Here is a 23,975-nt window from a genome sequence, read left to right as displayed (position 1 = left end):
CTGCGACCAGATCTGAAGTCCTCCTTGTGTGCCCACCTTAGAAGAAGAACCCCTCAGTAGGGTTGCCAGATCCAGACTGGGAAACTCCTGGGGATTTGGGGATGGAGCCTGGAGAGGACAGGGACCTCAGTGGGGTACCATGCCATAGTGGTCAAAGTATCCATTTTCTCCAGGGGAACTGATCTCTGTAGTTTGGAGAGGAGCTGCAATTCCGGGAGATCCCCCGGTCCCACCTGGAGGCTGGCATCTTTCGCCCCAGTGAAGCGACCCTCCTTCCGGCGACGCTCTGAGCCTCGGACTCTCGAGCCTCCACTTCCGCTCCAGCGTTTCCTGTTTCCGGCCCGTCCCGCTCCTCTCCAGGCGAGGCGATGGCGGCCGTTCGGGGTCTTCGCATCTCTGTCAAGGCGGCTGAGCCGGAGCCCATGGAGGTGGAGGAAGGCGAGCTGCAGACTGGAGCCGTGCTGCCGTCCGACGTGTCGGCCTCGGCCGGTGATGCCGCCACGGACCGAGTCCCGGTGCGGCGCTCGCTGAGGGAGCTGCTGCCGGTAACTGAAGGCGAAGGGAGGGGCTCCGAGCTCTCCTCCGTCCTGCCGCGCTCTTTGGGGCCTTAGGCGGGAAAAGGCCTCCAGCCCCACCTGGGCGACGTCACGAGTCAGGCTGGGCGAAGGTGCCTCTGAGTAGGTGCAGAGGGCAAAAGAAGTCAGAGTCCCTGCGGGTGGAGGGCGGGGAGAGGCCCGGCAGACTGGAGAAACAAAACGCTTCTCAGAATTTCGCTACCTGAAAACGGTTTTTTCCGCTTGGCCCACGATCGACTGTTCTTCAGTTGGGATTGCCTCAATTTTTAAAAAAATAAAAAAGGCTTCCTAAGTGGTTTGGGCTTTGGCGAGCCTCCGCAGGAGGGGTGGCAGACACGTCTGTTGCATTCTGGAGGACAGGCAGACAAGATGGGCATAGTTCATTCGTACCTGTAAGACTTTCCTTGATCTAGGAGCCAGATCTTAGTAGGTGTTGGGAGGAGGGTGTTGCTATGTGTTAAGCATCTTGACGATTCAACTTAAAGCATATGTAAGTGGAAGTTGCGTAACGAGGCATGCAAGTTCTTTCCACACGTTTCTCATCTGGCAAAGTGGTTTTTTTTAGGGGGGGAGGGCAGTGTAGGACAATAAGAAATAGAAGTGTTAGTGTGATTTTATCTTGAGAAAGGCCCAAAAGAAAGGATGAATAATAGTGGAAAGGAGGGGGAAGGATTTCTAGCAAAGGAGTAGGTTTCTACATAGAATAGTTGAGGGAACAGGTATTCCAGAATCATGAACAATCTCCAAACTTATGTCCTTTGCAAGTCTAAAGTTGTTTTAGCTAACAAATAACTAAACCCTGATCTAGCCTAGTCTTGGACATTGTGCATTTGTAACTCCGGTTTTTAGTATGGGAAGCTATGAGGAAAATACAACTCACTCTCACTCTCTCGGCTTGGCTTCGCGAACGAAGATTTAAGAAGGGTGCAATAGTCCACGTTTGCTGCAGGCTCGCTGGTGGCTGACAAGACCAATGTGGGACAGGCAGGTCCGGCCACAGCGGCTGCAGGGAAAAGTCTGATATAAAAAAACCTCCACTCACTAGACTTGTTATAAGCTACTTTGGTTTTTTTTAAGGATATAAGCAGAAGATATGAAAACAAAGCTGGAAGCTTTATCACTGGAATAGATGTCACTTCAAAGGTATGTACTGTGCTTTGTAGTCTTTGTTTTTCTGTCGTTTTGAAAGTGAACAGTTTCATTGCTATGTGTTTTGTTTTCTGCAATTAACTTTTAAAAAATTGATGTGGTACGTAGTGTCATGTTTTTCTTTTTGTGTTAGATGTAATAAAGGTATGTTGTGATGCTTGAGTGAAGCAGGTTTGTAGAGGAACTGAATACAATGTCTTTCTATGTATTTGTGCCAAAGTTTTGTCTCCAGAGTACAAAAATTTGAACTATTCCAAGAGATTAGAGTAGTGTGCCTGGAGTGTGTGCGGGGGCCATAGCCAGCACTGAAAGGGAAGATTGGGTGCAGGTGCTGCAGATTCCATAGGGGGCACCGTTTCTGTTGGCTATGGCCCTGCGTGCATGTTTCAGGGGCAAAGAAACAAGGGCAGGGAGTTCCTTTGGGTAGCCCTGAAGTCTCCATGCAAAACCAACCAATCTGAGCCAGCCTGTGTTTGGGATGATGAACTTCTATTTGTCTGTACATACATAAGGGTGATGGTGGCAGTAATCTCAGCTTTCATAATGCAGCTTTCACTCTCTCACAGAGGAAGTTTAATTTACGTTTATGGCTGGGTATTCATGGGTATGTAATCCTAGAACTTGCTGTGGAAAGAAAACTGCTTCCTATCCCACTACAGAACAGTTGCTGGAAGTTTAGGGTTTGGATCTTCCAGGTGCTTTTGTTCTGACTACTCACAGCAGCACAAGAACAGCTAAATGTGGTGTATGCAAATCAAGCAGAAGTTTTGAATTATAATCTACGTTTTTATTGATTTGTAAAGCTGTAGGTTTGGAGGGCTTGTTTCTTTTTAAAATAATGTATCAGATTTAACTGTTGGTTATTGTAGATGGAGTGGTTATGAGACTAGAAGAGGTATTTGAGATATCCAAAGTGCTTTTAGATGTGCCAGTGGGGCTTTGTGGCTTTTATAATAACTGCATTGTGGCTGTGGCTTGCTCAGAAAAAAAGCTCTTTGCAGCCCTTTTCAATCCGCACAATCCTGTGAGAGGCACCCATTTTGTAAATGGTGAGTGGACATGATAACTTCTGGACTGCCAGAAAACTGATGGTTGAGCAGCAATCTGGATTTGGTCTTGCTGTCCCTTTCTTCTGTTTCTAAACATTATTAGATTATCAAGCTGGTGGTTAAGGAATTCTTGGCAACTTTTTCTTTTGAACAATACAGACTTCTAAGACTGTAGAGTTTCTTAAACTCTTGGTAAAATGAGGAGTTTTTGGATGGAAAAGACACAAGTCACTCAGACTCATACAGCACTGGAGTGGTATATAGCTAGGCTTCTTTAGAAGAGATGCTGCATGTTTCTCTGAATGTGTTTTATGAGAGAAGTCCTCCGGTCAGCAGACCCAGCTAGAGGGAGCTCATGGCCCCAAAGATTTTTTAGTCTCCTGCATCTTTCTCCCAGTTGGTTGTTTTCCTTTTTTTAGTAGCTCATTTAGTCACTTCTGGCTATAGTTAAATCAGCTCTGGCTTTTTACTTTTCTGCAGTGTTTGCTCAATGCCCGTTTTGAATTCCATCAGCACAATCAAAAAGGGAGAGTCAGAATTTGCCTGGTTGCATAGTGACTTAGTGGAAGGTAGCAAGCTGCTATTCCTGTTAAACTGTGGGATTGCTCTTGTGTGTCAAAGAATGTTGCAATCCTTAATCGTGCAGTTAAAAGAAATCCCAAAGCATTAGTTTAATTAAAGACATTTTTTGACAAATGTTCTCTGTGTCTTGCAAGCTGCTGTAGCGTCCAGTTTGTGCACACCAAGCTTATGTTTTCTCTTTTGGGTATTGTTTCCTTTTGCAGGAAGCAATTGAGAAGAAGGAGCAAAGAGCAAAACGTTTTCATTTTCAAGCAGAGGTGAATCTTGCCCAGAGGAATGTGGCATTGGACCGTGACATGATGAAGAAAGGTATGGGAAGCTGCCTGTTGTTTGCCTTTACTCTGCAGTTTAGCTTGGTGGTTCTTGATCTTTACTTCACTACCATTGGTTTAGTTATTAAAATATTTATGTACTGCCTGTCACATCAACCACAATGGCTCAAGGTGGTTTATGAAAAAAACAAACAAACCCTAACCCACAGGTTACAGACAATTAAAAAAGAAAACAGACCAGAAAAACACAGGCATACAATTGTCCTTTTTTAGAAGAAGAAGAAGATAATATTGGATTTATATCCCGCCCTCCACTCCGAAGAGTCTCAGAGCGGCTCACAATCTCCTTTACCTTCCTCCCCCACAACAGACACCCTGTGAGGTGGGTGGGGCTGGAGAGGGCTCTCACAGCAGCTGCCCTTTCAAGGACAACCTCTGCCAGAGCTATGGCTGACCCAAGGCCATAACAGCAGGTGTGAGTGGAGGAGTGGGGAATCAAACCCGGTTCTCCCAGATAAGAGTCCACACACTTAACCACTACACCAAACTGGCTTTTTATTAAATAAACTTAAAGAACGCTTAAAAAGAACACCCTTGCCCTTCTTATGGAAGTCAGATAGGCCAGAGACTGTTCTGAAATCACTTTGAGGAGGGCATTTCATAATGCTGGAGCCACTAATAAAAAGGAGCAGGTCCATGCTATGCCTCAACTAGGTGGAGTCTTCGCGGGGATCTAAGGTCATAATCAGGCTGGGAGCAAGTAAAAAACCCAAACTAGAACACACAAAGTCTTGAGAAAAGACTGGTTTATACATACAGTACGTAGATCTCAAGCATATTTCAGTGAGACTGTTAAAGCCAACACTGTAATGTTTAAGTTGGTGCTGCATGCTACATTCCAAAAGGTGTGTAAGGAAAACTTGAGGATTTTATGCTCAGTCTTCAGTAAACAGTTTAGAAGAAGACAAAGAGATTGGATTTTACCCTGCCCTACACTACCCAAAGAAGTCTCAAAGCAGCTTACAATCTCCTTTCCCTTCCCCTCCCCACAACAGACACACTGTGAGGTAGTTGAAACTGAGAGATCTCTAACAGAAACTGCTCTTGAGAGGAACAGCTCTGTGAGAACTTATGACTGACTCAAGGTCACATCAGCAGGTGCATGTGTAGGAGTGGGGAATCAAACCCAGTTCTCCCAGATAAGAGTCCTTTCACTTAACTACTACACCAAACTGGCTCTTACTTTTGACAACTCTCTTTCACTTGGTGTCAGATCATATTTCTGGGGGGAAGAAGGGGCTGTCTCCTCTTCTCCCAGTGCCTTAGTGCTGAATGCCTTTCAAGATTCATAGACACCTCTTGGTAGCCCATCATTGACTTAAGAGAGAGCCAGTTTGGTGTAGTGGTTAAGTGTGCAGACTCTTATCTGGGAGAACCGGGTTTGATTCCCCAGTCCTCCACTTAAAACTGGTGGAATGCCTATTGCAGGAGTTGTCCTTGAAAGGGTAGCTGCTGTGAGAGCCCTCTCAGCCCCACCCAGCTCACAGGGTGTCTGTTGTGGGGGAGGAAGATATAGGAGACTGTAAGCTGCTCTGAGTCTCTGGTTCAGAGAGAAGGGCGGGGTATAAATCTGCAGTCTTCTTCTTAAGACTGAGAGAGCAGAAGGTCAGCTTGCTCTCCCAGAATTGGTCTTAACTGGAAGGTTAATTTTTCGTCTGTGGCTTTCCCTGTTGGGTGACATATTTGGAATCTTTATATTTAAGAGAAGTGACTATTAACAGCAACAACAAAATTGCAAGCCTTTGCTCTGCAAGCAACTTCTTTGTGTCTCTTAAGAACAGTTCATGGTTGTAGGTGTAAATAAGTAAAACACAAGTGATATAATTAAGAAGCCTAATTTGGCACCTCCAAGTCTATTTGATGTTTGTCAGAATGCCGCTTACCTGTCCTTTGGTGCTTCTCCCTGAGCTCTTGTCCTTTGGATCTGGACCTTGAAAGTGGATTGTGGGAGGTGTCATGGGGAAGTAAATGCCTCTTTGCCAACATCTTGGGATGCTCTTCTTCCGTGTTCTTTTCTTTTCCAAATGTGTGTGTTTGTAGAGGCATTTGGTTCTTTGTTTTAATTCAACCTGTTACTGATGCCTAAATCAGATTTGGGATTTTTGTTTTTTGTTTGTAGCCATTCCAAAAGTGCGACTGGACACTATCTACATTTGTGGTGTAGATGAAATGAGTACTCAGGATATCTTTGCTTATTTCAAAGAGTACCCCCCTGCTCATATTGAGTGGCTGGATGATACATCATGTAAGTACCTTTGGAACTCATAAATCGCACACATCCTTTTGTGGCTTTGGGTCAGATCAGCGACTGTCTCCCCGTTTTCCCATTTGGAGTGCACACAGCAGCTTTGTTCATGCGTTGCAGTGAATGTACAAATATCCAGGGCTTTTTTTGAGCAGGAACGCAGTTCCGGCTGGCTTGGCATCGGGGTGTGGCGTAACATGCAAATGAGTTCCTGCTGGGCCTTTTCTGCAGAAAAAGCCTTGTGTTAAACAATGGTGATGCTGGGTGTGTGCGGCATAATTTGCAAATGAGCTGCTGCTGGGCTTTTTCTACAAAAATAGACGTGCACATATTTGTTTGTTAAGAAAAAGCCAACATGCATTCACTGAACGATTGAAAACAGGGACTGGTACCTGGATAAATCTAGGATTTGTATCATACATTCAACTGTATGTGTGTTAAATGTAACAAGAGATGTTTTCAGCACACAAATCAAATACACAGTGCACATAGATAGTGCACATAGTACACACAGTGCACATAGTACATGCATTCACTGTAAATTCTGGACTTTGATGCTATTAGCATTAACATAGTGGGAAGGGCCTTGAGGTTTCTTTCCTGTTAATCCTCTTAGCCTAGTTCCTTTCGTATACTGGCTTGCTAGGAATGTCCTTCCAATGAAAAATCACAGCCCTTTCTTCCCCTTCCCCTTTTTATAATTTATTTTCTAAATAAATTATTATTAGATGTAATTTTATTTTTAAAAAATCTATGAATTCTTTTTATTATTATTTTAAAGAAGAAGAATGTGGAGCAGGTATGCTTCCACTATGTATTTTCTTGGTCCCTGCTCTCATTTTAGATTTGAGGCAGGGACCCTGCTACCTGTGAGGTGCGTAGTACATTCATAGGTGCCTCTTTGGTCATGCAGAGTAGCTTGATTCCCAAGTTGGAGGCATTTCCAAAGCATCTCCTGAAGAAATGGCATCTTTTCTAGCAAGTGCCATAATGCAAGGACCAAAAGCTATGCCTGGTTGAAGGGAGCGTTGCTGCTGTCAAGCAGCTAAAGAACTGGAGTAAATTCAGGGTGGGCTCTGCCACAAGTTTAGCAAGTGTCCATAGTCAAGTCACTCATTCTGAACCTCAGTTTTCCGTCTGTAAGATGGGTAGAACAGTATTCTTGTAGCAAGAGGAAAACTATTAAGATGGAAAAAAAACTGACTTCTTAGCGCACTCTTTTTGCCTTGATATTTGTGTGTCTGTCTTTGTGGTGGTGTTCTCACTTGTGGGTTGAGCTCTTTAGAATATTGTGTCATTGTGTCCAGCTCTGCAGCTAACTGGCTCTCTGCTTTCTTTCCAGGCAATGTTGTCTGGCTGGATGAAGTGACTGCAACACGAGCTCTCATCAACATGAGCTCAATGCCTGAGGAAGAGAAGCTAAAGCCCCAAGACAAGAACAAGAAGGCAGCGGAAAAGAACAAGAAAGGTAGAAGCATGCCAGACACATTTTTTTTTTTTTAAATTTTATTTATATCCCGCCCTCCCCGCCGGAGCAGGCTCAGGGCGGCTAACAACATCATTCAATTTCCCTTATACAAAAGACAAGGTTACATTAACATTAAACATTAAAAAATTCTGATAAGTTTAAAATCACTTAATTAAATTGATAAAAGTGCTAATGCTAATTGTGCTTTTATAATGGTGGTAATCATTAGCAATTTCTTTCTTCGTCAGCGAAAGCCAGTCGGAAGAGGAAGGTTTTGCAGGCCCTGCGGAATTGTTCAAGGTCCCGCAGGGCCCGCATTTCCTCTGGAAGTTGGTTCCATAGGTTCGGGGCTACAGAGGAGAAGGCCCGGTTGCGGGTGCATTGCAGCTTCACCTCTTTCGGTCCGGGGGTGGTCAACAAGTTTTTTCCAGCTGACCTCAGTGCTCTCTGGGGTTCGTATGGGGAGAGACGGTCCCTAAGGTAGACAGGTCCTCGACCATATAGGGCTTTAAAGGTGATGACCAGCACTTTGTAACGAATCCGGTATGTAACTGGCAGCCAGTGCAGCTCGCGCAGCCCAGGCTGTATGTGCTCCCATTTAGGGAGCCCCAACAACAGTCTGGCCGCTGCGTTCTGCACCAGCTGCAGCTTCCGGGTTCGGTACAGAGGCAGCCCCATGTAGAGGGCATTACAGTAGTCCAGTCTCGAGGTGACCGTTGCGTGAAGTACCGTTGCCAGGTCTTGGCGCTCTAGGAAGGGAGCCAACTGCCTTGCCCGCCTCAGGTGAAAAAAGGCTGACTTGGAAGTGGCTGCAATCTGGGCCTCCATTGATAAAGAAGGCTCCAGTAAGACTCCCAGACTCCTAACCCGGTGCGCCGCTTTCAGCGGCGCCCCGTCGAAGACCGGAAGAGGTATTTCCCCTTCCCGAGCGCCCCGACCCAGACAAAGGACTTCTGTCTTCGCTGGATTCAATTTCAGCCCGCTCCCCCTCAACCACATTGCCATATCCTGCAAGGCCCGGTCTAAATTTTCAGGGACGCAGCCAGGCCGGCCGTCCATCAGCAGATAGAGTTGGGTGTCATCTGCATATTGGTGGCACCCAAGTCCATATCTCCTGGCAATCTGGGCAAGAGGGCGCATATAGATATTGAATAACATTGGTGAGAGGACTGCCCCTTGAGGCACTCCACAATCCAGTGTGCGCCTCCGGGACCGCTCGCCACCAATTGCCACCCTTTGTCCCCGATCCTCGAGGAAGGAGGAGAGCCATTGTAAGGCAGACCCCCTCACCCCTATATCGGCGAGGCGGCGGGTCAGTAGCCGATGGTCGACCGTGTCGAACGCGGCCGACAGATCTAACAGCATCAGCACCGCCACACCGCCCCGATCCAGATGCCGTTGGAGATCATCTACCAGGGCGACCAGTACTGTCTCCGTCCCATGACCCGGGCAAAAGCCGGACTGGCAAGGGTCTAGGATGTGCTACATGTGCTGTCGTCTCAAGTTCCATATGAAGAAAGGCAGGATATAAATGGAAGCCACAGAGCTTGACTGCAGGGCACTTGGTCTGTGTCTTGGGTTCTATTTCCGATTGATAGCAAGCAAAAGCATGGGCTCTGTTACTGGTTGATGAACCATTTCCAAATCTGTCTTTCTTCATATCAGAAACCAAAGTTTTGTCTTCAAAATCCTCCCCATTTGGGTTACTGTTGTGGCTAGCGTTGTCCCCGTCCTCTTTCTACCTTTCCCTGTGCTTGGAGGTCTCGATTGCTGGTTTTGTTGTGGCTATAGGTACTTATGTGCTCCAGTCATGTGGCAGGATGCTTGTTGATTATAATCATTTAACTGTCAACCTGTGCACCAATTGCAGTCCTCAAAGCTGTTCCCCTTTTCTGTCTCCCCCCCCCCCCCCCCGGTCTAGCTGCACATTCTGCCTCTGTCTGTTTCTGGCCTTTTTTAGTTGCTGTTCCTGTTCTGGAGAAGAGTCTCCTGGTATGGAAGACACAGTAGCATTTCATAGGGCTTATAATGCCATTCATTCAGCAGCCTGAGGAGCTTATTTATTAAGTTTAATGGATACTGGTTTTTTGGTGGGTGTTTAATGTGTTGGTGGTTGATACTGTTGTATCATAGATGTTTCTGTGTTGGAAGTTTTGTTTTGCATGTACTTTTGGCCATGCCTGTAAGCTGTTCTGGGCTGAACAGGAAAGTTGGAATATAATTAAATATATTAGCCAGTTCCAGATTACAGAACAGGACTTCATCCACTGCCTACTGATTTAGAAAAATATTTAGCAAGGGAGGGAACATAATAGACTCAATGAAACAACCTTGGATAACTACATCTCTAATAAGTATATATAGCAGTCAAAAGACAATCTGGCTTAAAATGCCTATTTAAAAGGATGAGCAGTACCATTCTAATCAGAGGTACACACTTCCATGTCCATTGAAGTCAATGGGCTTGTAATGGAGAAACTCCATTTAGGATTGCACTTTTAAGTTCCTGGAGAGATTTTTCTATGGTTTTGTGGCTATGACAGAACTGATGTACGCATCTGCAGCGGCCATCTGAAGTAAGTTGTTGCTAGATATCAATAAAAGGGAGTTCAGGTACCAAAGGAAAAAAAAAAGTGAGCAACTGAGTGTGATGAAAGGAAAGCCCAGTTTAAAGGGGAGCCTGAAAATTTAAGCCTGCTTTTGATTTTAGAGAAACAAGAGGAGAGCTCCGATGATGAGACTGAAGAAGGGGAAGTAGAGGATGACCACCCAAGTGACACGGAGGTGAGGGCCAAATTTATTATACAAGGGTCATAAAAAGCTTTGTCATGTATTCCCAGGGAAAGCTGTATACATTTTACTGAGAAATGAAGTTCTTTGGAAAAAGCAAAAAATGTTGGGAGGATGGCCAGTGGGAGAAAACCTTCCCTATCTAAAGAACAACTGTCATTTCAGGGTCTGTAGCAAAATTGTTTATTTGCATGATATTCCAAGTCCATTCATAATTCTGTTTAATTTCTTAATTGCTGCTGTTAGTTTTGTCTGATCTTTGGTGTTTTGGGGTCCACTTAATTCCCTGCCTAAGTGCCTGAATGGGGAAACTTCCTGGGAATCCCACATAATGCATCTCTGAGCTCCCCAGAAGAACAATTAATATAATATCAGTCTGGGCTTGTTCTTCAGTTGTCAATATGCCCCTGTATTTGGTTACTAGGGGTGGGCATGAACCGGCTGATGAACTAAAATTTGTCATGAATTTTGGCAGGTTCATGGTTCACAAAGAGATGTTTGTGAACTGAAGAACCACCATGAACTTGCACAAATTTTGATGCAGTTTATGGAGGTTCAACTGTTGGGTTTAAATGGCTTAAACAACTGTTGGGTTTAAATGGCTTAAACAATTTAAATCTTTTCTCTCTACTCCCTGCGATAAGGTATGGGGATTAAAAAGTAGGGTTTAAACTTTAAATGGCTTATGAACTAATACAAACTGGTTCTGTGTGCACATAAGTGTATCAATTCATGGCTCAGTTTGTGGTTCATGCACGAACACCAAACCACAAAAATGCAGTTCATGCCCATCCCTACTGGGGGCTTCTCCATACTTTAGCAAAACTTCTTTTGGAATGTTGGATTCCAGTGCGTTACGCTTGTCATTTGGCACCTGATGTGCAATTAAAATTCTACTGCAGTCTTGCTTTTCTGTCACTATTATTACCTATTATTATTATTATCATCACTATTATTTGGACCTTGCCTGGCTGACATTCTGCTCATGCCAACAGAACCTATTGATGGCATCTCCTCCCAACCTTGTTGGACCTTCTCACAGTGCATTCCTGAGCGGAGTTGATCATGGACACAGAGGAGGGTAGCTCTGCTCAGGATTGTACAGAGTGGGAGCAGCAGAGATTCAGGCTGAATTAACAGCAGGCTGGTCTGCACAGACACACAGCTCCTTAAGCTGAGCTGGGGCATATGCCTCTTTTTAAAACAATGGTTGTCCTAAATGCTGATTGCGGTACTGAGCCTTGGAAGATATTCTTTCCGCAGCTGGACACGCTCTCCCAGGCGGAAGAAGACTCCCTCCTGCGCAATGACCTTCGCCCAGCTAGCAAGTTGGCCAAAGGAAACAAGCTCTTCATGAGGTTTGCTACACAAGGTAAAGAATGAGCCCCCTGTGGCAGAAACACTAGTTAAGTTTATACGCAGAACTTATTAACCCTGTTTTCCCATCTCTTACACGGCCCACAAATTTCTGCCATGAAAAATTCAAAAAACAAAAGCCATATAAATACTTTTTTAAACAAAACAAAGTCTGCAACCTCTTATGAAAAGGGCTTTCGTTTATTTTTTTGCAGAGCCTTCCACATTGTGGAATGGTGCTTGTGTGAGGGGAAGTTGCCATTATGGCCTGCTGAACAGAAAAGACTAGCCGCAGTAAGCCCAGGGCATCTCTTCCACTAGCACTAGTCACTTCACATTGGGGTCAGCTAAAAATAGCACAGACATTAGCAGGACAGCCGGACATCAGTTTGGAATGAAGTTGGCTCAGCTCTGTGTTTTGGCCCCTTGTTAATGGGGATGAATTGTGTGCTGTTTTCTCCTTTAGCCTCTCTGCAGTTTGATAAGATTTGCAAAGGCTTGTGGGCTTCCTTCCCTCCCCAGGGGCAAGTCAGGTTGCCTACCAACTGGTTAGTTTGGTGTAGTGGTTAAGTGCGCGGACTCTTATCTAGGAGAACCGTGTTTGATTCCCCACTTCTCCACTTGCAGCTGCTGGAATGGCCTTGGATCAGCCATAGCTCTCGTAGGAGTTTTCCTTGAAAGGGCAGCTGCTGTAAGAGCTCTCTCAGCCCCACCTACCTCACAGGGTGCCTGTTGTGGGGGGGGGGAGGTAAAGGAGATTGTGACTGCTCTGAGATTCAGATTATAGGGCGGGGTATAAAATCCAGTATCTTCTAAATTCAGCTAATGTTTAGCTCCTTGTGAGCAATGAGTAGCAGCCATCCTGTGCCTGGGATGTGCTCTTTCGACCCTTCCTGCAAGCACAGCATCAATCTCTTGGCTGTTATATTGCTTCTACAGATGACAAGAAGGAGCTTGGAGCGGCCAGAAGGAGCCAGTACTACATGAAATATGGGAATCCCAATTATGGCGGCATGAAAGGAATCTTGAGCAACTCATGGTGAGCAGCAGTGGCAAAGCGGGGCCCCTGTGCAGACAAAACAGGGCACCTGCTCTCCTAGCCAAACTGTTGATCTGGTTCTCTTATTCTGGGATCCCTTTCTATTTTAAGAGTCTGGCCCAGGGGTGGCCAAACTGTGGCTCGGGAGCCACATGTGACTTTCACACATATTGTGTGGCTCTTGAACCCCCCACTGCCCTGTTGGCCAGCTTGGAGAAGGCATTTCCCTCTTTAAGTCACCTCACCAGGCTTGGAGAATGCATGTAAAAGTTGCTTTCTTTCCACCTCTCCCTCATCCCACCTATTTGCCTTCCTTCCTTCCTTGTTTATTCTGTGTGGCTCTTACATTCAGCAAGTTTGGCCACCCCTGGTCTGGCCTGTTCTCCACCCTAGCTGATGATGATTTGAAAGCAAAGAGGGGGAAACTGCCCTCCCTACAGCAGGAATGTCAGTCATACAGAACTGGCCCATCCAGGGCTCTTCTCTCACACGCAAGCAATTGGTCATTACCTTTATTGCCAGATTACCAAGGCTGTGCATTATATCCCTGAATATTGTCCTAGCACTGATGAGTAAGGAGCTGTGAAAGTGTGGGCATCAGGGAGATTTTCCAAGGAAATACTGTAAGAATGTTAATATTTAAGCATGTTTGTGTTTTGAGTAAAAAATAGTATCGATAATTGGGTTTGCCTTTATAACATTTATATCTCCCATACATGGCATTACATTTTATGGCACACGTGGCCCAGCCTGACAGAATGACATTCATGCCAGATCCCGACCCTCATAACAAATGAGTTCGACACTTCTGCGGTATTGTATTGTTATTTAGTTGAATGCTGAGAGAAGCCTGCTTGGGCTTGGCCTGCTTCCCTGGGATCTCATCTGTTGCTTGTAGCTGTTGTTTGGGGAGTGGGCTGACTGCTGGTCCCAGCTTTTATTTCCTTGGGATGGCAGGCTGGCAGCAGTCACAGGAAGCAGAAGGGGAGGGGGCAGAGAAGGAGACGGAACAGGCGTCTCCAGCCTTTTTGAACCTGTGGGCACCTTTGGAATTTTGAGGCAGGGTGACAAGGGCCACTACAATGGCTGCCACTGGAGGTGAAGCTAGACATCCGCTCTGCTGCTTCCTGGCCCCACCACCTGACAGTTGATCTGCATGTCCTGTTTACAAGGTACCGGCTCTTTCTCAAGTGAGCAGTGGGGAGGATCTGGTGAAAAGCCTCTGTATGTCTATGAAGGCAGCTAGTCATCGGTTATGCTGTTACAATGGCCTTGCCTACTTTTCTGCAGCACATAGTGGGTGTCTGGGGAAGTGCCTGTGAATGTCATGGTGCCCACAGGTGCCACACTGGGGAACCCTGAATACAAACTCATACGACTGGGATGGGGCTAGTTCTGGCCATCCATTTAAAAATAGAAGAAGAGGAAATTGGATTTATACCCCACCCTTAGAGTCTCAGAGCAGCTTACAGTTGGCTTTCCTTTCCTCTCCCCACAATAGACACCCTGTGAGGTAGGCGGGACTGAGAGAGCTCTGAGAGAACTGATCTTGAGAAAACAGCTCTTTCGAGAACTGTGGCTGATCCAAGGTCATTCAGCAGGTGCATGTGGAGGAGGAGTGGGGAGTCAAACCCGGTTCTCCCAGATTAGCGTCCATGTACTTAACCTCTACACTGAACTAGCTGTAGGAGACTGCTGTGCTTTTGAAAAAGTAACTCCAGCATTCATAACAAAATTTCAGTCCAGTGGCACCTTTAAGACCAACAAAGTTTTATTCTAGGTATAAGCTTTTACATGCATGCACATTTCTTCAGAAGAAGTGTGCACGCACATGAGAGCTTTTACCCAGAATAAAACTGTTGGTCTTAAAGGTGTTCCTCAACTCAAATTTCTTCTGCTCCTTCAGACCAACATGGCTGCCCATGTGAATCCAGCATTCATACTGTGCCTTCAGTGCTGAAAGCATTTTATATGAATTATCATTTTCTGCTCCTTACAAGTCAGTATGTTGTAGGTGAGGAGGTGGGACTGGACAAGAATGGCTCCCCAAAGACCACTTAGTGAGTTCTTATGCTACATTAACTCCCCATGCATTTAACACAGGACTTAATTTCTAGATTTTCTTAGATCTGACCTGCACGTATATACAGAACTTCTGGAAACTTATCATACAACATATTGCACTTATTACAAACACATACCTACCTTTGAAACCTGAAGTGCATCTCCTTGGTAAATGGATGGATCCTGGAAAAGATAAAACAAACTTAGAAAGAATACATATGTTATTATCAGCTGCCCGCACTACACTTGCGGCACACTGGATAGATAAAAATCCCCCATCTCTCCTAGCATGGCAACAAAGACTCTGGGAATATTTTATAATGACTAAGATTTCTGTTCAGTCCCAGATTACTTTGACTGAAAATTATGAAACCCTTTTTATTGCTGTATGGTATCCAGTAATAAGTTACCTATCTGAACAAAATGTCCTACCACGCAGAAATTTTATAGTAAGATGTTATATTTTATTTATTTATATATATATATCTCCCGCCCTCCCTGCCGTTTATACTGTTTTAGTTTTCTGTGAATTTTGTCTTTGTTTTTGTATTTAAAAAAAAACTGTTTTGTGGTACTGTAAGGAAATAGTGTGATGTTTGTAAGACTTATTTTTAAAAAGAAAATGTTATTCTTTATTTTTAAAAATGACACTTTGAACTCCTGTGACCTAGGCCAAATGAAATCCCGGCAGGTTTGAAGTCATGATGTGTGCTTGTGTTTGCTGGCAATAGTATTCAGAGCTATTTCAGTCCATGCCAAAGAATGTGTTAATCTGAAATGTGGCAGGGGCGTGAAGGGATGTGCAAATTACTTCCCTGTAAAGATGGGGCAAGCAGGCATACTCTAATTTTCCCCTTATCTGGACAGAATGAGCATCTTGATACAGAGGGACATACATGCCTCTCTTTCTTTTCAATAGATCCTGGCGAGGGGGGTCAAGTGGGGAGGGAACCTGAGTCATTTTTCTGCATGCTTCATATCTGAAACCACCTAAGGCTTCGCCCAGTATCCTGTTGAAGGGTGTGGGCAGGTGGTACCTTCTGCCACCTCATCCTGGCTGCTGCTATGAGTTACAGCTGTGTCCTCTTATTTTCGTCGCATCTCAGGAAGCGGAGGTACCATTCCCGCCGACTCCACCGGGACGTGATTAAGAAAAGGACTCTCATCGGGGATGACGTTGGGCTGACGCCGCCTTACAAACATCGCCACTCTGGTAAGCGGCAATAGCTCTTTGTCACCAGAGAAGGACATGTGGCTTCCCATGCTGTTGGCATGCAAAAGTGGTGAAGTGGGAAGTACTCTTTCTTCTTTTTCTACTCATCTTGGGAGCCAGTGTTCTCTCTCTGGAGGTTGCACGTTGTCTCTTAGTTCTGCAGGCGTGAGAGGGGATTGGTGATAATGGCAATGCAACCTGTGCTTGGTGAAAGCAGTTCTTGTACAGTGGCAGAACCCTGCAAGACTGTGATGCTGGGGACAGGAGTAGCCTTGCTGGGCTGTCATACTCAAGCCATTTGAGGGATGGAGTTTGCCAGCAGAACTTTAGTAGTTGCTGGCCCTCTTGTGCAGTGTGCTGTGCGATAATGTAGAAGACAACGGAGTTGCTGGAAGTGACAGCAGGTCGAAGAGGTCAGTTTTCACTGACTGAGTCTCGAACCAGCAAAACCAGGAGAAACTAGAAGATAGGAAGTTTCTGAGGGTAGTTGTGTTAGTCTACACTAGAACAACTCAATTCGAGTCCAGAGGCACCTTTGAGACCAACAAGATATGGAGGGGGGTGGGGCAATAAGCGTTCGAGAATCAGAGCTCACTTCTTCAGATACAAAGGAAGATGGAAAAATATGTGTGTGTTCTGGATCCACAAGCAAGATACTATAATTTTTTTCTTTTTCTGTGTAGGTAATTTAATTGTAAATATTAACGTAATGTGTGATTTGAACAGTGTCCTTGTGTTTAGAGTCAGGATTTCTAAAACAAATGGCAGTATGCATGCTGTCACTTTGCTTGGCAGTGGTTAAGAATTGTAACCACTAATTTAGTTCTTAAGAGCTGGAATTTTTAATGCCAGTCCATGTTTGTATTTTTCCATTGCTGCAATCGGTTGGGCTCAGCTTACTGAAGTGACTTTTGCCACCTGCATTTTTCTGTGGTGTTGGTGTGGCCCGTTTAATTGAATTACAACAAATAGGCCATTCCTTTTTCGTGTAAGCTAAATTACCTTTTATTTTCACTCACTGCTAGGATCTGTGGGAAGCTATGATTATGTCACCAATGTACATGTTGCTTTGCAGGGTAACAGACAAAAATGTGATGCCTGTCTCAAAGAAGGGAGTTTTGGGGTAGATAGTTCTAAATCAGTATAGATCTAAACCAGATCTGAACCAGGTGTGCAGTGCAGGGAAGGGCGGGATAGAAACAGAAAGTAATAAATAAATAAATACACTTGTTTTTACTTATTTTTTTCTGCTGCAGCCAGAGTTGTCCCTGGCTTGCTTTGTAATTACTGTCTGGCAATTCCTGTCTTGCTACACAATGCTTGACTTTGATGTTAACCACATCTAGTTTGTCATTATGGGTACATACACATGAATGCCCACAAATCTTGGTTTATATTCCTGTCAAAGTGGTCTCTCTGTCCTGCAGGCTTAGTAAATGTTCCTGAGGAACCCATTGAGGAGGAGGAGGAGGAGGAGGAAGAAGAGGATGACAATGATGACCAGGATATGGACGAAGATGACAGAGTGGTTGTCGAATACAGAGATGAACTTCAGGCTTTCAAGCAGTCCCGTGAGCGGAGTGCTGCTCGGCGGTCCAGCGCCAGTGAATCTGACTCAGACGAAATGGACTATGACCTTGAGTTGAAGATGATCTCTACTCCCTCACCCAAGAAGACCATGAAAATGACCATGTATGCAGATGCAGTGGAGTCTCAGTTGAAAAGCATTAGGTAAGTCTGGTGCCCTCCTGTCTGTCTTGCCTGGCATGCACCTCCCATATTAGGGGCTAGCGGTCTTCTCTGCAGCAGCTGTTTAGGTAGGGGGTCCAGATGTCTATCTTGTGCCTTTTGGGTCTAGGAGGCAGGAGTGTCAGTGCTGTCTCTTCCTTCACTTTCCTTGTCTGACAATCAGTGCCGATCACTGAGAGTCACTGCTGATGTGGAAACTTCAGTCATATTGGGAGAGAGACTCTAAAAGGCCTTTTATTGCTGGTGTGGAAAAGCAGAGAACAGAGCCCATAGTACCTGTTTAGGGCCGAGGGAATCTTTTAAGGTATACAGCCTAATCTGCTGCTAGTTGTTATAAACATAATTTGCAGAGTGCAAATTTTAATAAAGAGCGATGGGATAGATCTTGTCTAGCATTTCTGGAATACTGATCACAGCACCAAATTTCTGGATCCACCCCTCTGCACAGCGGCCTGCAACAGGCAGGCAGTGAAAATACTTCCCTTTTTCTCTAGGTGAGGATAGACCTCACCTAGAGTATTGTGTTCAGTTTGGAGGCACAATTTAAGAAGGATCCACTTCATAATGTCCTGTGTTTTTTCTGTCTTTGCCGGATAAACACCTCTTCCTTCTTGTGTTCGCAATTTTCTCAAAACTCCACCACTACCTTTGCCTGGCTAATGAACATCCCAATTGAGATTTTTTTTTTTTTTAAATTATAGGAACTCTATGAGAGCAGATAGCGTAGCATCCAGCAATGTAAAAAACCGGATTGGAAGCAAAGGACCTTCAGAGAAAGTTGCTGATGTTCGATTATTATTAGAAGAAAAGCGGCACGGAAGTACTGGGAAGCACCAGCCGCCGCCCACCTTAGTGAAATCAGGTAGTGTGGCAAACTGGACTCGCTGTCCTTTGAATTTCCATTGCGGGGGCAGAATCTATAAGAATTCATGTACGATTGAAGAAAGCACTTTGAATGCCATAAAGTGCTGCATGAATAAATGTTCAGACTCTGAAGCAGGAGTGTGTGTGTCCTCTATTGCCTAAATGCCACAACAGTAGTATTGGCTTGTGCTGCTTTCAAGAGATCCAGTGAAGCTGCAGACAGTTGTGTGTTGTTTTTTTTAATGAGTAAGTCATTTTGATTTATCTGTGTTTTGGGAGGAGAACCTGTTGTATCTCAGTCCTGCTATTAAGTTGAGGGGCTCATAGACATGCCCAGAACATATGTCAGAAGAGGAGACCAACACGAATAAATCTCAGGTCAGCTTCTGTACACACAGTGTGGTTAGACCTCCAACCCCACCTCACTGCAGCAACATTCTTCTGCTAACCTGTCTGACTGTTTGGCAAAAGGCTAGGGATGCTCATTGCTGTCTCTCAGCAAATGTTAATCTTTTAAAGACTGCTTGAAATAGGTAGGGGCTGGGAGCTGGGGTGAAGGCTGGGTCTTAAAACAATTAAATCCAGCATGTTGCTGTTGTTTCCAGATGTTCGGCAGAGGCTTGGCAAAAGACCTCATTCTCCAGAAACCAAACAGCCCAGCAGCACCTCCGTTTCTCATCGCGAGCCCATATCTGATGTGCACAGCCGGTTAGGCATACCCAAGCAAGATGTGAAAGGCCTGTACTCAGACACCAGGGAGAAAAAATCAGGTCAGTCCCAGCAGCTGAAAAGTGGAGCATCATTTTTGAGCTGTGCTTCCATTGTCTCTAGATATGCTTATTATTGTCCAATGCTGCTAGTAAATGCCCAGAAAACCAGGTAGATCACAAAAGCATCTATTCCTAGTGAAATCGTATAGTGTATATCAATGAGCTGTGGAGCTGAGATTTGTTGTGGCACAGTGACAAGGTGGTTGACAGTGCTCATTTGGGAAATCTGGGCCTAAACAAGTCTGGTGGCATTTCTTACTAGGTAAGTCCAACACTTTTCTGTCCTATCTCTTTGGCTAAAGTACTGATCAGAGATATAAAATCACAGTGTGGAAAGTGTTGCTTGCTGTCAGAAGGAAGCTGTGAAAAGCAGTCTGCTTTGGATTTCTAATTCCTCTTAAGAGTTTAAGCTTGGCATGTGTGAATAGGGATTTTCACAAAGAACCCTGCAAGGTAGGTTAGGCTCAAAGAGAGTTGCTGGCCCAAGACCCCTCAGTTTGCTTCATGGCATGAGCAGGATTCCAACCCAAGTCTCCTAGGTCCAGCATTCTGACCACATTTTTCCTACGCCAGAGCAATTCTGCCCCAGAGCGATGCTGATACCTATAAATCACAAAAATACGTGAGCATTTAAAGCAGCAGCCACACTGCAGAATGAACTCCAGGTCTTTTCCACTTCAGACTGGTTCCCACTCTCTGCAGTAACATTGGTAGTGCATGAAGTTGCCAAAATTTATTTACTGGAAAATATTTTTTGTCCCCCATTTTGCAGCTAAAAGCTCCCAAGGTAGCTTCCAACACTGTAAAGCAATAAAAAGAAGCAGCCGTACCCAAGCAACACAGCCTGATGATAGAAATCACAGCATAAAAACAAGTGTCCCACCAAACTGAAACCATGGAATATGACAGTAACAAAGAGTCAGCAATAAATACCTAAGGTATAATGAAACCACTTTACAGTCAGAACAAGGTAGAGCAGATCATTAAAAAAAGAGACTGTTAAAACCAGCTATAAATAATCCAACAAAATGCCTGAGCAGTTAAACATATTTTCTTCCGGTGCCTAAAACTTGGTAAGTTTGCCAGGCCAGTGGCTGAGAGGAGTGAGTTCTGTAGGTGTGAGACCACAGCAGAGAAGGCCCTGTCTCTGGGAGCTTCCCACTTCAACTCAGAAGGCTTACAGAACAGGGTGAAAGAGGGTAACTGCCAGGAAGGATCACATGGGAACAGATGGTCCCTTCAGATTTCTCCCTCTTACCAGTTTAGAGCTTTAAAGAACCAGCACTTTTTAATTACGCTGGTGAGAGACGTTCCCAGTAATTAACTCTAGTCAGCAGTCTTCCCTTTGTTGTGACCCAACTGAAGTTTCTGAAGAGCAGGTCAGCCCCATGTAGAACCCATTACAGTAACCTGACCTGGATGTGGTCCTAGCATAGATGACTGTGGCCAGATCTTGCTTCTCTGGTAAGGGGGTGCAGCTGGCGAACCTACCAAACTTGGTTGAAGGTTCTACACAAGAGCGATGAGATCTGAGCATTCATCTGTAGACACAGATCTAATAGTGCCCCTCAACTGAAAGCACGATCCCTTGGGGTGGGGTGATCTTGGGTAGGATAGGCAGCATCCTTGCTCCCTGATTAGTAGCATTATTGACTGATCAACACCTTAGGTTTTTAAAATCCAGATGAGGTTTCAGTTTATTAGTTTGTGTGGATGTTTGTGCCAGAATGCTGGGAATCACTGTGTGTCTGGAAGAGGAGCATTAAGTTCCAGAGTCTGTCTTGAATTGAAATGTGGCTCTTCCAAGATATCCACTGTGGGTGTTGAGGTCTACCTGTTTCCCCATTGTAAATGTTAGAGACAGCTTACTGCATGCCTGGTTAAGGAAAGAAAACCAAATACTATAGTTTTCCTGGTAGAGGGGGAGCATCTTTGTTGTTCTTTGCATGGAATACATATGTGTCTCTCTTCCTACAGCTCTAACCCAAGTAAATGAGGCAGCTTTGCAGAGTGCCTCAAAGGGGACATGTTTGTTATCTAAATGCATAGAAGCAAGACAAAATTGCTGTAAAGCAGAAGGAGTTTTTTGAAGCAGTCATCCTTGAACTTCCTTTTTTTGAATCCTGTCTGTTCAGAAGATGTCAGGGGCTAATAAAATTCCAATTTAGGAAATGTGTGCCACCTATGGCTGAATGTTTTTTCCCCAGAGCATTCCTTGACTGTAATTTTCATTCAAACTTCTCTCCTTTTGTTACCTTATCAGCAAACTTATGGACTCGCTTAGGATCAGCCTCCAAGACACAGGAGAAGGCCCCTGATAAAGCGGAAAAGTCATCCGTGTCTCCTGAGGAGGAGGACTCTGAACTCCAGAGGGCATGGGGGGCCCTGATCAAAGAGAAGGAACAGTCCCGCCAGAAAAAAAGCCGCCTAGATAATCTGCCCTCGCTCCAAATTGAAATCAGCCGGGAGAGCAGCTCTGGCTCTGACACAGAATTATGACAGCCCTTGGTATTCTCTGAAGCCTGGTGACTCTGCAGTGGCCACAAAGTGGAAAGTCTGGGCCTTGGAGCTGTGCAGTGTGGAATGTCTGATCCTGTTTCATCTACAGTGCAGTGGAGGAGAGATTGGTGGGGGGGAGGAGGTATGTTTCCCTGGAAACTAGTAAGAGCTGTCTTTTGGGGGGCAGTATAGAAGAATTCTGCGTTCTTTATATTTTCACAGGTTGTCTTTCTAAGAGGAAGAAAGAGTTTTCAGTTCTCCCCCCTCCCCCCTTTGGGGCATGGCACTCTTCTTGCTTAACCACCTTTGCCTTCCTGGTCCTTCTCTGGATGGCCAACCACGAGTCATCTCTGTTGACCGACTCCAGCTCCTCCTCCAGAGTTGGCCCAAGTGTAAAATGACTTGATGCTAAGGCAGTGGTCTTCTCTGCCATCCCACACAAGCAATTCTGGATTATAATGCCAGTTCCTACATTAGCTTCCTACATTTTCAGAACTGAAGTTTAAGCAAGCTGGAAACCATTGGAAAAGGCTACATAGAGGCCTCTAAGGTGCTTTTTTGTTTGTTGTTGAAAGTAACTTTAAAAATTATTTACAGTCTGTATAATGTTTTTTGGGGGAAATGAAGCGATTGAAATGTTAATTCTTTTATATATTTTGGATTTTTATTTTTTGCACTGTTGGCTACAGTGAATGTTTTAGTAGGTAGATTTTCATCCGTGCAGTTCAAATATGTAACCGGAACAGTTTCTGGGGGATCTTGACTCTCACAGGAAGAGCCTCTGTCTCCTGTCCCGATTTCTTGTTGTCCTGACATGTGGATGTGCGTAACCAGTTTTCTTCCCCACCATCCAACTGTTTGTTTTTTGACAGTCAAGTTATACTGTTCTGTGGATTCCCACCCTGTACAGGTGTAGAAAACATATACTATGTTTGGACAGAATTTATAGAACAACCCCAGTTCTTGCCCTGGAAGAATTCTGCCATAGCATCTCCACTGGCAACACATCAAGGCATCTCTTCAATCTTCCTTCTTATCTCTTTTAGCAATCTGGGGAAGGGCTGTCCTCTCCCTCTCCTCATTTCTTGTATACAACAAATGTTACAAGGCTTTGGAAAAGTCAGAGCCTATGAGCTGTGAGCTTTGCCTGAGAAGAATAGTGCAGGGAATAACAAGACAAGGAGGGATGAGAACTAATTGGTCTCGATGGCTTCCCTGTTTAATATTGACCCTCATTTGTTAAGTATGTCTTCTGAAGATCATCAGTGAAAGAAAGTAAACACAATGTTTGATCACTGTAGTAGATTGTGTTGATGTATTTTCTTTATCTAAAGCCTGGAATATATAGCTATATTATATACAATTAACACATTATATAAGGTTCCTGTTGCAATTAAAGTTCCTGTTTAAAAACTGGCAACCCCTAACTTTTGTACTGGCCTCATGGCACTTATATGGTGGGTTCTAGTCCCCCTCTAGCCCTCATAGATTTAAAACAACAATAATATGTTTTTTACCCCGATTTTGAAATTTGTGCTTGTTCCACCTACAAAATATGTAGAGGGTCTCAGTGGAGAGATCCCAAGGGATAGAGTGGTGGCCTGTAGAACTGTTATTCTGAGCCTGTGCAGGACAAGAGCGTGGAAACCACTCATCATTTCACAATGGGTTCAGTAGGCAGGCTTTCAGGCCTTAAATTGAGCCCAGGCATCACTCAGGTAAGATTGTGGGCTAGTGTGGAAGGGCTATGCTGGAAGAAATGGGTGGTGGAATTTAATCTTTGTGGAGCAGCTAAATGTACTGAACTGTGTATAAAATTTACTACTAGTAGCAGCAGGAGTTGCTACCCTTAAGCCTCTGCCTTGTTGTAAATGGCCACAAGTGTTACCTCACAAGGCTAATGGTGGGGTGGGGGGAGAAGCAGAAACCTTGACTCCTCCACCTTTCATGTGTATGTTGAACAACATATTTTTCACCGGTAGGCTTTTAAGAGGATCTAATACTTCAAATCCTATTGCAAACTCAGTATATTATCTGTGTCCAGCTTCAGCAGACAATACATGCAGGTTTGGGGGTTTTTTTAGCTAAAGGCGGGTACAATCATTGCTGTAGAGTTAAAGGAGAGTTGTTATATGATGTGCAGAAACCATTCATATAGAAGGTATTAAAAACACTGCTTAGTGCAGTGAGAGCCAGTTTGGTGTAGTGGTTAAGTGTGCACTGTTATCTGG

The 23,975-nt window shown here is 44.7% G+C and overlaps 2 protein-coding genes across 2 annotated transcripts in view; both read left to right on the top strand.

Moving 5' to 3' along the window:
• The window catches only part of TXNDC17 (thioredoxin domain containing 17), a 324,677-nt gene that overhangs the window by 191,175 nt on the left and 109,527 nt on the right, over nt 1-23,975 (top strand). The gene's annotated exons all lie outside the window — the stretch shown is intronic.
• Nucleotides 310-23,164, top strand: NCBP3 (nuclear cap binding subunit 3). The gene is made up of 13 exons (XM_060258852.1): nt 310-545; nt 1,653-1,718; nt 3,559-3,664; nt 5,807-5,932; nt 7,275-7,400; nt 10,111-10,184; nt 11,454-11,562; nt 12,486-12,585; nt 15,756-15,862; nt 17,290-17,593; nt 18,313-18,473; nt 19,081-19,245; nt 21,509-23,164. The coding sequence occupies exons 1-13, from the start codon at nt 369-371 to the stop codon at nt 21,742-21,744; spliced, it is 1,857 nt and encodes a 618-aa protein (XP_060114835.1). The 5' UTR covers nt 310-368; the 3' UTR covers nt 21,745-23,164.

This window comes from Heteronotia binoei, chromosome 18, assembly GCF_032191835.1.
Source record: "Heteronotia binoei isolate CCM8104 ecotype False Entrance Well chromosome 18, APGP_CSIRO_Hbin_v1, whole genome shotgun sequence".
Classification (NCBI taxonomy): Eukaryota; Metazoa; Chordata; class Lepidosauria; order Squamata; family Gekkonidae; genus Heteronotia; species Heteronotia binoei.
Note: the sequence above shows the minus strand (reverse complement) of the source record. Positions and strands in the feature narration are given on the sequence as shown.